Source organism: Palaemon carinicauda, chromosome 19 (assembly GCF_036898095.1).
Source record: "Palaemon carinicauda isolate YSFRI2023 chromosome 19, ASM3689809v2, whole genome shotgun sequence".
Lineage (NCBI taxonomy): Eukaryota > Metazoa > Arthropoda > Malacostraca > Decapoda > Palaemonidae > Palaemon > Palaemon carinicauda.
Genome location: NC_090743.1, coordinates 125,687,898 through 125,701,561, shown reverse-complemented (window position 1 = coordinate 125,701,561; position 13,664 = coordinate 125,687,898). Strand labels below are relative to the sequence as shown.

General features: G+C 35.0%; 2 protein-coding genes across 5 annotated transcripts in view; one reads left to right on the top strand and one right to left on the bottom strand.

Annotated features, from left to right (window-relative positions):
• Nucleotides 1–13,664, bottom strand: part of LOC137658830 (forkhead box protein N4-like) — a 64,933-nt gene that overhangs the window by 17,234 nt on the left and 34,035 nt on the right. For 2 of the 4 annotated variants that reach the window (XM_068393905.1, XM_068393908.1), the window contains exons 1-4: nt 13,096–13,251; nt 7,784–8,376; nt 7,367–7,674; nt 7,098–7,250 (exon numbers count right to left, since the gene is read on the bottom strand). In XM_068393905.1, the coding sequence (XP_068250006.1) occupies nt 7,098–7,250; nt 7,367–7,674; nt 7,784–8,260 (938 nt within the window). In that variant the 5' untranslated portion in view covers nt 8,261–8,376; nt 13,096–13,251. Of the gene's footprint in view, nt 1–7,097; nt 7,251–7,366; nt 7,675–7,783; nt 8,377–12,568; nt 12,936–13,095; nt 13,252–13,664 lie in introns of those variants that run through there. The other 2 variants (XM_068393907.1, XM_068393906.1) reach the window with 2 other exon arrangements.
• LOC137659318 (involucrin-like) overlaps nt 8,259–13,664 on the top strand; it is a 21,614-nt gene continuing 16,208 nt past the window's right edge. Inside the window, exons 1-2 of the mRNA XM_068394339.1 lie at nt 8,259–8,319; nt 8,896–8,998. Coding sequence (XP_068250440.1) covers nt 8,259–8,319; nt 8,896–8,998 — 164 coding nt within the window. The remainder of the gene's footprint in view (nt 8,320–8,895; nt 8,999–13,664) is intronic.

Here is a 13,664-nt window from a genome sequence, read left to right as displayed (position 1 = left end):
GACTTTTATCTCCCGCGCAGACACATGGAGGTGTGGGTACGAAAGAAACACAGCCACATTCAAGGGCGGAGGTGAGAGCGAGAACATGCGGAGAGACAGACTCACAGACACAAAGAAATAACCACCACCTTATCAGCATTCCTTCCTTAATGAAGGCCAGATGCGTGTTTGTGACGAAAACTACTGATTGGATATATTTTCCACATCGGCAAGTTAAAGATAACGCTATTTCAGATCAAATATCTTAAATATAGTAACGGCGGTTAGAATGGAGCGAGGTTCCACAGGCCGGGCCTTGCGACAAGGTTAACTGGTAAGGAAGGTAAAGGCGGCCAGGTGCACATGTTAAACAAAGAAAACCACAAGCAATGATATTACAGTACAGAAAAAATGGGTAGATTTAGGAGGAAAATCATGGTGAATATAAAGATAATAAGTCGGGTTTATACTGATATACTTCCGAGGAAAAGAACGCTTAATCACGAAACATACAACAAAGGATGGGGAAAAATTAGCTCATACAAACTATACAGGAAATGAATAAATCTCCAACCAGGAAATTAAATTACGAGATTACTTAGAATGGCCCTCGAAGACATTCCAAAAAAGTGGTAAACACGTGGAACAGAAAAAGGAAATGCCACCCTTCTCCTCATTTTCCTCTTCCAAGAACACTGACCTTAAGGTGTATAGGTAGAAGGAATGAAAGGGAATAATGGGCGACTGGAGACATGAACATTATCCACGTTCGAGTGTAAAGTTGATATATGAACAAACATTCCATCTCTCTTCGTAAGCATGTGTTAAGACTAAATTTCAATTATAATTTTTTTTAAATGTCTTAAGAGAAATATTGATTATACAACGATACGTGGTGCGTATTGGGCTAAAAATAGCTTCCTAGGTATAGAATTATCTGTAAGAGTAAATGTATGCCAAGAATTCTATGACAAATACAACTATTTCAACAGATTTAACCATGGATTCTGATCATTTATAATAATGGGAAATTAACTATGAAAATTGAAATTTTCTGGCGAAAGAATGTATTTTGCTTTGCATAATTGTTTTTCAAAAAAAAAAAGTAATACCAGTCTTTATGACAACATGAAACGGTTGATAATCTATCCACGATCAAAGAATTGTTTATTAGTAATAAATTATACGTGACCCACAACAACAGGAAAGCAGGAAGCAGCTTAAGAATTCGAAAGGTTGCCAGCAGATGATGACTACCAAATACCATTTTACGTTATGATTATCATTGATATTATCATTAAGCAAAAACAACAACAACAACAACATGGCCCATAATGTTCGCAGTCTGGGCTTACATGATCGACTCGATAACACTTCCTTGCGGAAAAATGGGGCTTAGCACTTATTTCCTGAGAGAGAGAGAGAGAGGAGAGAGAGAGAGAGAGAGAGGAAAAATCTTCTCGATCCTCAATTCAAAAATGCTATTGATCAATTAAGTCTCTCAACATATGTTGACAAAACAATCGATAAATGGCATTGCGAACTGTTCAAACAGAGGTGAGGGGGGGGGGAGGTTGTAGATCGGGAGATTGAATGAGAAACCCAGCGATCGATAGATGGCCCCGAGCGACGGAGGATTGAAATTTTCCTTTTTCTTTGGCAACAAAAGGCGAAATTAAATTAAGAGATGGATAAGGGACTATTTTTATAACTGCAAAACTGGGATGCGAAATTTTGAGAGAGAGAGAGAAGAGAGAGGAGAGAGAGAGAGAGAGAGAGAGACTATCTTAAATTGTTTCAACAGTTGTAAACAATGAAAATTCTCTCATGGATCCTAGCGTTAATTTCTAATAAGATATATAGGTCTTACAATAACAGATAATGAACATTGAAAATGAGAGAGAGAGAGAGAGAGAGAGAAGACCCTCGATCCAAATAAAATTTTCAATTGACAGGAAAATGTTCAATAGCGCGAGCCATTGAAATTTCGAATTTTCGATCGTGACAGTTCAGCAGTACACAGGAGGGTGAACAAGAGAGCAGAGGTATAGAGCCTTATGTCTGTCCAGGCAGCTGGCCGGAGCAGCTGGCATCAAAAAAGGGGAGGAGAGGGGTGTACAACCACATGGCCAATGCTCTCAGCTGTTCGATAAAATGATCAGCTGTGTATGGGAAAAAAATATCCCGACCTTCAAAGCACACCTAAGTTCAGTACTTTGAAAATGACCCAAAATAAAATTAAAAAAAAAAAAACACGAAGTTCATATGACCAAAATATAAATAAAACTGATAATTTTGGACACAGCTTGCCCACCAATGGACATCAATGAACTGGACATCTAACCCTGAATCAATATTATTGGGAGGTAAATTGGGGAATGGGGGGGGGGTTTGTCTTTTGTGAAAAATGGGGCGTGGAGGATAACCCCATTGGAGTATGAAATTCGAATGTAGTAGTAGTAGCGGTGGGCAAATAGCAACAGCTGGAGTGATGGGAAAGCAGCGATAGTAGTAGTAGTAAGAGGGCCAACACCTGCAGGTGCTGTTGGGGGCATAGGAACCACAGGGTATGCGTTTCCATCCACGTGCCTCGAAGGGTAGGCAGCAGGAGTCTGGCCGCTGTGTGGGCCACGGTTTCAGATTCCGTGGCCCACTTTTTCTCTCTTGCCTTTCATCCCAACGTTTTTTTTTTTTTTTTTTCCACATTAACCAGGGGTAATGGTTTCGACCTAAACTTACAAGCCTGTAGCAACTAGATTTCTCTTTTTTAATCTACAGGGGCTTTAGATAGAGCGTGGGACTATTACGATTATCAATGGGTTAAGGATATTATTATCATTATTATTTACTAAGCTACAACCCTAGTTGGAAAAGCAGGATGCTATAAGCCCAAGGGCTCCAACAGCCAAAGTAACCCAGTGAGAAAAACGAATAAGGAAAAGCTAGGTAACTTTCACCGAATATTTGTATTATAAAGAAAGTAATTACAACTATAACTACCAGAAACTGTTCATTAATACAATAAAAGACATGAGAGAGAGAGAGAGAGAGAGAGAGAGAGAGAAACAGAATTAAAAAAAAGGATAAGCATGGGATGGAAAGGTTTTGTTAAACAAAAGGAGTATGAAAATGAAAATGCCACTTTCTCTAAAAAGAAGCATTTAATCAGACATTCCTTTTAGCAATAGCATCCAGAAACCTGAGCCTTACTAAACATAAGGTAGTTACAACTCAGCTATGGAAAGACTAATGAAGGGCATAACACTAAGAGGATAGAAAAAGAGCAACATGGACACTAGAAGATATTCTAAAATGTAAGGGGAAAAAAATAAGACATGGGCAGGACATATAAAGAAAATCACAGATATAGATAGCTGAATGGGACCTAGAAATTGCAAAAGAAACGGGGGAAGGAAGAGAAGACGATGGGTTGACGAACAGGAAAGTTTACGGGTGTGACTTGAGAAAGATCACAAACAGACGCAAGCAGAAAGACATGCCTGAGACCTTTGTTCTACGGTGGACACTACTGATGATAATATACAGTAAATATATATATATATATATAGCATTTATAGGATAGAATGATGAATGTATGTATGTATATATATATATATATATACATATACATTATATATATATATATATACACACAGCATTTATAGTATAGAATGATGAATGTATGTATGTATGTGTGTATATTATATATATATATATATATATATTATATATACACACACAGCACTTATAGTATAGAATGATGAATTAAGAAATTTGCTGGTTTAAATTGGGCATAAAACGGCCATAAGCAGACGGGAGTGGAATGACATGTCTGAGGCCTTTGTTCTGCAGTGGACTAGTAACCACTGATGATGATATACTGTGTGTATTATCATTATTATTATTACTTGCCAAGCTACAACCCTAGTTGGAAAAGCAGGATGCTATAAGCCCAGGGGCTCCTACAGGAAAAATAGCCCAGTGAGGAAAGGAAACAAGGAAATAAGTGAAGCAATTAACAATTACAGTAAAATATTTTAAGAACAGTAACAACATTAAAATTAATATTTACTATATTAAGTAAAAAAAAAAAAACTTTAACAAAACAAGAAGAGAAACGGGACAGAACAGCATGCCGAGTGTACCCTCAAGCAAGAGAACTCTAACCCAAGACAGGGGAGGGCCATGGTACAGAATGATGAATTCAGAAAATTTGCTGGTTTAAACTGGGCATTGAAAGACCATAAGCAGACGGGAGTGGAAGGACATGTCTGAGGACTTTGTCCTGTAGTGGAATGGACTAGTTACGTGTATATATATATATATATATATATATATATAATGATTAGAAATGAAACTACGAGAGATTACTCGCGTGCCATATGTGGATGAGATCATGATGAGGGGCAGATGGAGATGGTTTGGGCATGCTCTTCGCACATCCCAAGAGAAATTTGTCCACCAAATGTTAAACTGGGCTCCACAAGGCACAAGTTGGAAGACCCAACACTACATGTTTGACGACTATGAAGCATGAAATAAGAGATGATGAATGGAGAAATAATTAATTAAAAGCTCAACATAGAGACGACTGGCAAAATCTAACCCGAGGCCCTTTGGGTCAATAGGCGTAGGAGATGATGATGATAGTATGTCTACACGTGATGAAAAATAGGGTTTATAGCTATATTCATCGTTCGAATACCAATTAAAATGCTATCATATTTATAATTTGCAATGGCCTAGTCCTGTCCTAGTTATTGTAGATAAGTGTATAAATAAAAATCCACTAGTGACAAGAATTCGCATACATTATAATTTAGAGGTTGCTGTCTTATTAAACTGTATCGTACTGATTAAAATTTCTTTAAATCTGTAACCTTTATTTCAATTTCGTCAAGTACTAAAAAAACACTTCCGCAACTTCAGCCATTAAGAGTGAGAGAGAGAGAGAGAGAGAGAGAGAGAGAGAGAGAGAGAGAGAGAGAGAGAGAGAGAGAGAGAGGCTTAAATTCAACTATCCGCAGCAGTTCATGACCAACGTTACTTTAAAAACTCAATCCCCCCGTCTCTCTCTCTCTCTCTCTCTCTCTCTCTCTCTCTCTCTCTCTCTCTCTCTCTCTCTCCTCTCTCTCTCTCTCTCTCAACTCTAAGAAAATTATTTGCATTCGTAATACTTGAAACATTCCAATCAATATAAGCAATGCTTTGTCGGATCTCCACATATACACAACACGCGCAAATAGTGCTTAAATTGCCAATCAGGGAAGGCGTAAACACTGGCTTACAACAACACTCTCATTCACAATGCAAACTCTGTTGTGTTTACATATTGCAGGAACGCAAATTCAAGCGGCTTATCATTCTTTCATTAATTTGGGATATTTTCAATTATATCATTCACTTTCTTGTTGCTGTACACAGTCATTTGTTTTCTTCTTGTTACAGCAGAAAAAAGTGGGTTTATTCAAATTCTATCGCTAAAGTGACAAGACGTGTGTTTAGAGAAGTGAATATTTCCAGAGGCCAAGACTCCGTCATTATATAATTAGAATATATATATATATATATATATATATATATATATATATATATATATATATATATATATATATATATATATACACACATACATATATAACATACATTATATATTTATATATATACATACATAAATAACATATATATATATATATATATATATATATATATATACATATACACACATACATATATAACATACATTGTATATTTATGTATATACATACATAAATAACATATATATATATATATATACTGTATGTTAGCACAAGCAATAAGTTGAATATCCCTTTATTTTTGCTGCAATATAAATATTCATGTACATATATATATATATATATATATATATATATATATATATATATATATATATATATATATGTGTGTGTGTGTGTGTGTGTGTGTGTATGTATGTATGTATTTACAGTATATATACACAGATATAAATACATACATACACACGTGTATATATATACATACATATATATGAGAGATGAGATTGCACGTCATCCATGGATTAGGATTAAGAGAGAGAGAGAGAGAGAGAGAGAGAGAGAGAGAGAGAGAGAGAGAGAGAGAGAGAGAGAGAGAGAGAGAGAGAGCGCAATCCTTGAATTATCTTTATTTGAAAATAAAAGTTATCAACACTTGAGAAACTTCCTTTGTTTGTCTGCTACACACGTGCCCTTATCACCACCTTTCATGACGAAGTCTGACCTACTGATAAAATGCTTATCTACAGGGCTATCGAATTCATTTAGCACAGCAATTTCTTGAAAATAAAGGCACAGTACAGCCTTGCCACTTACAAGCAGCTTGCATAATAATGTACACTCAATTGGAAACTATCTTTCACCAATTTTCTCAATCAGCTTGAGCAATTACCTAGGTCACCTCAGTGTTTAATATTATTACCATCACAAACTAACCTACAACCCTAGCTGGCAAAGCAGGATGATAAAAGTAAAGGGCTCCAACAGGGGGAAAAAATGGTCCAGTGAGGAAAGGATATAAGAAAAACTACAAAACTAATAAACAATAAAAATAACACTAAGAAAAGTAACAACATTAAAACAGACCTTTCGTAAATAAAAAAAAAAGAAACCTCTTCAATACGAAAACATTCGCTGCAATATTGAGCTTTTTGAAGTTCCACGGATTCAACTACCTGCTCAGCGAAAATACAGATTTGTTTACTAACATGACTTTCTCCAATACTGGGTCATCAAAAATGCAGCACGACTTCTTACTATCAAATTGTTTTAATTACTGTATGTCTACTATAAAAATTGAATTCAGCGCTCAACTCTGCAGCTGCACGAGGATGTTATAAGTAGATGTTGACAGCAAGTAAGAAAATAAACGGGAAAAGAGGAGCAGTAGAATAAGAGCAAGGGCCTGAAGGAATGCTAGAAAGCCTAATCATGCCTACAGAGCAATTCACTGGGTCAACTGTAAAGTAGTTACAATAAAGACAAGACCTTACCTTCAGAAGACAGTCAAGTCAAACTTCTAGTGGAAATAAAATCTACAAAAATAAATTCATACAAAAACTATAAGAAGTTTTCAAAACTCACCACATAAAGCTGTATATCTCTGAGACTGGTAAGCTGCCGGTAGTACTATTTTTGAGGGCTAGCGCAATGAGACAGGAGTACGAGTAGGCTGGTTTGGGGAAAACCTTTTCCTCTGGCCGGAGATCTTTACGGGGTTTACCGGTATTCTTAAACCTGGCAGAAGCACAGATTAATTAGCATAATACAAAAACAAAAGGCATATATTTATATAGGGATCTATCGCATACACGGTAGCTCTAATCGACCTACAACTTTCATCCCTTCCTCACCTGTTGTTAATTATGTTATGACTGGTGGTTGTGCGAGCAGTTATCACTGGGGTCGAAGGTGTATTTGCGGTGGATGACGATAGACTCATCTGTACAGACGATGGCTTGTGCGATTGTACAACCAACTGCGAGGCCGTTGTTAACGTAGGTTTAGCTGCGACAGTCGTGAGCGCTGCCGTGTGAGACACGGGATGGGACGACACCAAAGGACTCTGCTGCTTGATGGTTTGGCCAATAGTTGTCTGAGGTCTCATGACGGTGACTTGAGTGGTAACAGTGGCACCATTGGAGGGTTGGGATTGAGGGCTCTGAAATGGAAAGATTAAGAGCGTTACAATAAAATGCATAATAAAATAAGTCAGAAATTCAGGGAACTAATTATATTCACCACAGAGTTCAAAATTTAGAGCTACTCGCCTGAACAGTTGTGGTCACTGCCTGCTGGGGTTCAGTCTTGATAAGGAGCGTCGGTTTGTTTAAGGTACTGGTCATGGCCGAACTTGTTACGACTTCTTCCTTGACTACTGTAGAAGGCAGCGTAGTTGGCAGTACAGCTGAGGGGTTAACCATTATACTATTCTCTAAATCTATATTATAATTGCTCATCGAGGACATGTTCATCCACGAATTGACGGCATTCATCTCGTCCGCGATGTGGTCGTCCACCGTATCCATGTCCTCCAACTTATCCAGAGGGTCGAACAAGGGCTCGAAGCTTTTCAAGTCCAACTCGGCCTCTAGCGACGACATACCCGATAAATCTAAAGAGTTGAGATCAGATGAGGTGATCATGGTGTCCATGCCTTCGTTAAAGTCAATGCCACACTTGATATCACAATCTATCATTTCCTGCAGGGTGAGACCAGGCTCCGTACTGGGTAAGTAAAGGTCCATGGCGGATGTATGGTGTGAGGAGAGGATGAGGATGAGGAGGAAGAGGAAAGAGAAGGATGGTGAGTGTGGTGATGTGATGGAGGTGTGGGATGGAGAGAGGAGACTTGGTCGTCTACCTGGAAGTAAAAACAGAAAAACGATATTTAGTAAAGAAACAAATACAACCTATTATTAATTCTATACTGGTGTAATTGAAGAAAGCTATTGTCAATCCCCCTAAAGACAATCTTCTTTTCGATATATTATATATATATATATATATATATATATATATATATATATTATATATATATATATATATATATATATATAGAACAATTTTTAACACTTTTACTCTATTATATAAGCCGTCACTGTCCACTGTATTCATCATTTTTACTTTACACCCTGAAGAGGTGCAATGTGTATTGGTCGAAATATAGTGATTTATTTATATTTCCTTTGTTTCTTTTATGGGTCTTTTTGAAGAAACACACACTATATATATATATATATATATATATATATATATATATATATATATATATATATATATATATATATATATATATTATATATATATATATATTAGTAGATATACACACGCTATAAATTGTGAAAGCTATACCAGCAAAATTTATTCTTTCAACTAACAGCTATTTACAAAACTGATCTGTTACTAAATATTGTTAACTATCTACAGAAACAGAAAAACAAGAGAACAATTATATTGAATACTCCGCATACTAAAAAGGAAAGGTAATGAAGAGTAACAAACCAAATAATCTGAGAATTGTACTACAGAATTCAAGCATATTATAAAACAAATGTTTAGGTATTTCTTGAAAAATTATATACAAAACCCTGCATAGTATTTAACACTAATAGATGCATTCCAAACCTAAAAAAAAAGGGTTCACTCAACTATGGTATTTCATACAAACTTTTAAAAAAAAAGTAATCATATGGGGATTTCACATTATAGCATATCTTCCGAATACTTTCATTGAAATACCAAACAGTAACTGCAACTATCTCCTACTCTTTTCTTTAAAACCATATCACTGGGAGGTAAAATTTAAAAACTTCCATCTAAGGTAAAACGAAAATTATTGTACATAATATATGATTCTGAAGCAGGCACCACATGGAATAGAACGATCAAGTGGTTGAAAAAAAAAAAAAAATATATATATATATATATATATATATATATATATATATATATATGTATATATATATATACATATACATATATATACATATACATATATATGTATACATATATATACATATACATATATATGTATACATATATATACATATACATATATATACATATACATATATATATACTGTATATACATATACATATATATACTGTATATACATATACATATATATATACACACACACACACACACACATATATATATATATATATATATATATATATATATATATATATATATATATATATATATATATATATATATATATATATATATAAACACGGATCTAGGCTTGGGCAAACATAATAAAGAACACAAATCATACAAAGGTCAGGAGGTTCATTGTTATACAGCACAGCACTCGAGTAATAGTAACCATGCTTCCCAGACTTGCATTCAATACAAACACCATTGAATAGCTCGAGAGGCAACTGAAAATCCGATTCGTGGGATAAACATTTACTACTTACTACTGCAACCTCTCCTTGAATGGACAATAGATCATATCTGATACTATAGAGGCTTGGGAGTACCTGACACTCCTTTTGATTCTTGAGAAGGAAAAACCAGTTTGAAATGGGTACGTGTCGTTATAAGATTGCAAAAATATTTACTAGCTTTTGTAGCCTTAATATTTATGCTTACAATCAATATGACTTGCAAAGAACTAGACGGAACTTTAGATATTTTATTTGAAACAACTAGTGCTGTAAAGTCTACTGTCTTACCTATATTCCCCAAAACAGTACTGAAATTCATACTATACACATTTTCACTTTTAAAAATTAACAAGCTTTAGGATAAATAAATTATTTGAAAATAGCATCGATTAAGATTCTGACTGCCAAATCTCCCTTGAATAAATTCTCACTATTAAATGTTACGACTGAAAAAGCAATTTAGCAGATACCGGAATAAACTGAAGGCAGAGATTAATCTACGGTTAAACGAATACTGTCTATTGTAAGTCTAACAGCAGTGATGATCACAACGTAAATAGCAGTGGCCATACAGACAAAAATCAATAGTAGCGAGGAGAAGAGACTTAAATATTTTAGCTTCCACTAACCCTCAAAAGGTTGCAAGTCCATATGGGGGATAATCTACACTGAAATTGAGCTCAAATCCATTCAGATGATAGGACTTATAAATTTGAAAAATCGCAATAAGAAGAACTATATAACAATCTCCATTAAAATAAATAGTACTGGAATTGATTCTTAGAAGTCTTTAACTTTCACGAAACACTAAAATGTCAGATTATTTTTATATCTAATTACAGTACTAACATAGTCCATCACCACATGAAATCTTACGGAATAATAGCCACTATTTTCATGATATTTCCCATAAAAAAATCTTCCATCACAGATTGTAAGTCAACATTTATTATGTTTTTGCTAATTACCTGAGTGTGTGTGTGTGTATATATATATATATATATATATATATATATATATATATATATATATATATATATATATATATATATATATATATAATATTCCAACAACAGACACATAGTAATTCATACAAACCTTATCTGAATTGGTACTGGCAAAGTAATGTATATAAAACGTATTAGTTATGTACTGTTAAACCAATATCTAATACAATTTTGAATTTCATGGTGTATACTGCAGGTAGCTGCAGAAACACTTCATGCCATGATTGGCCAAGGATTTTAAACTAAGTAAATTATTACAAAAGCTGATCCATCTTCACAATTATATCACTATTTTCAGATTCCTTAGAATATCCACTTCAAAGTGACTTGTGTATGTCCAATCTTCAAAAATAATCTAAGATCTTTTAAACTAAACTGGGAAAATACTAAACTGTGAACTTTCACTGCAAATATAGCAAGAAAATAAGAATACAAACTAATATAAATTCTATTATAGTGAAAAGATACCAGTATTCCAATTATTAAACTTGATATATTCATCCATACTAAGTTATTTTCATTATTAGACACAAGTTTATAGCACTTATATTTGGATATAGATATTGATCAGATGGCTGTGTAGTATCTTCATTGTATAGCAGTTAACTAGATTTAACAGATCACAGACAGAAATTATGTGGCTATCGTTTCTTGATTATAATGAAAATGGTTAATCAAAAGAATAAACACAAAAAATATCAACAAATACAACTATTGAATTTTCACTTAAAAACAGATAGTACTTGTGTATGCACTTTGTCCATATCCCCTAATTACCATATAATTGAACACTAGTTATTAGTTATGTATTACGGTAACTAACTAACTTTCCCAAAGGAAATTAAAAATACTGAGAGTACCTATGCTCATAAAAAGTACATAATATTCAACATCTTTACTGAACATTCGTCAAATCTAGTTAGTAAACACTAAAGAGTTCCATTTGTGTACGTTAAAATGACATAGGAAAACTAAAATGATTATTTCTACAGAATTTACAGTTCCGAACTCGTCGATCAAATTATACCTTCAAAAAGAAGTCTATTCATAGCCGGAAGATATATTGATTGTCAGTGGAGGAACGGGGTGCTGTTAGGCCTATATATAACTGGCAATAGGCCTGTACATTTGGTTTCCCCATAAGCGCCACCTTGCGCGAGTATTCACATTAAATAAAACACAATAGTTTCTCATATAAGACAGCAACACAATTGTTAAATTGTGTTGTCCACTGTAAATCCAAATTTAATGCCAGACCACTTACAATAACGTAATTGTATGTTACTTGATGTAAGTGTTTTCATTTTAATGTATTACTCCAAAATAATATTTAATATCAAAAGATATATTCAATTCAACTAATATATCTGGATTTCTAAATATATATATATATATATATATATATATATATATATATATATATATATAATTTTGAAAAAAAAGTACATACAAGTCAAAATATTGTCCAGATTTATACCAAATTTAGAACAATTCTATACCAATTCTTACAAAAAGATCTCAGTACTATTTTCTGCCATTATTACACATTATTAGATTCATAACCTACGTTGAACATATAACAATAACTTAGCTCCGTCTAGATCTCGCTCGAAAGAGAAAAATACAAGACACACGCACAAACACACGAACCTTTAGATGTGATTTAACGAAAATGTGTGTTTCCATAGAAATAATATTTGATTATCCCCTTCCGTACGTCTGTCTGTCTCTGTTGCTCCGGCGGGATTTAAATGTCCACTGGAGATCATCTCTCTCTCTCTCTCTCCCTCTCTCTTTCTCACTCACTCACTTACTGGCTCGCTTTCTCTCTCCCCCATTTTCCCGCCTAATCCACACTGACAGTTCTCCGTCTCCACACATCTATGCACAGAAGGACAATCCGCAAATTACGGCCCGAATTAAAACATACGCAGATAAAATGCACTACGACAGGGTTAAACGGGACACAAAATCCGCCGGTCGTCGGCGTGCCACCTCGGGAAATTTAAATCCCTCTCCCCGAAAGACTTGGGACTTCTTCACCGGTAAAGCGATCGGGCGGCCCCAACGAAACGGTCGGGCGAACGGTCGGGATTTCTGCGAGATTTTCACAGAAATACCTGAAAGTACAAGAAAACACTAGCTGAATTCACGACGATTGCGTCGGCCATGCTTACCTCTACGTGTTCTTCATTGATTTGATAAGTCTACGCGCAATTATCCCACTAATATTCGATAAATAAATACACAACACACGACACTCGTCTCTCAGAAAACATTGGATTCTCGCACACACTCAGTCGTACGTTATGACAAAGGCAGACCACCATTTTGAAATCTCGCCACCTGATTGGCCCGCCCCGGTCACGTGACGTAAAGCGCCGTTGCCAAATCTTCAGCTGTATACAGTTGCTATGGCAACGCTCTGATATAGTCTTGGATGTAGGATGCTGATTTCCACATAAGACGTCTTTGTTTTCTCATTATTCAATGAGGTAAATTGCCAGCATAATGAAAGGAGCGCTGGACAAGGTGGCATCTGACTGGGATCCTATTATTAAAGGGAATTATGAAATATTTCCTCATTTAATAGCGACGGACCGCCTATCACAAAGGACATTTCGACGAATACTATCGCAACAAAAGAATTTCCGATGGACACATCATAACATCCTCTAAAATGATGACAATTTGTTTTCCACATTCAGGCTCGGTAATGGAAATGAACGAACTAACCATACCAAGC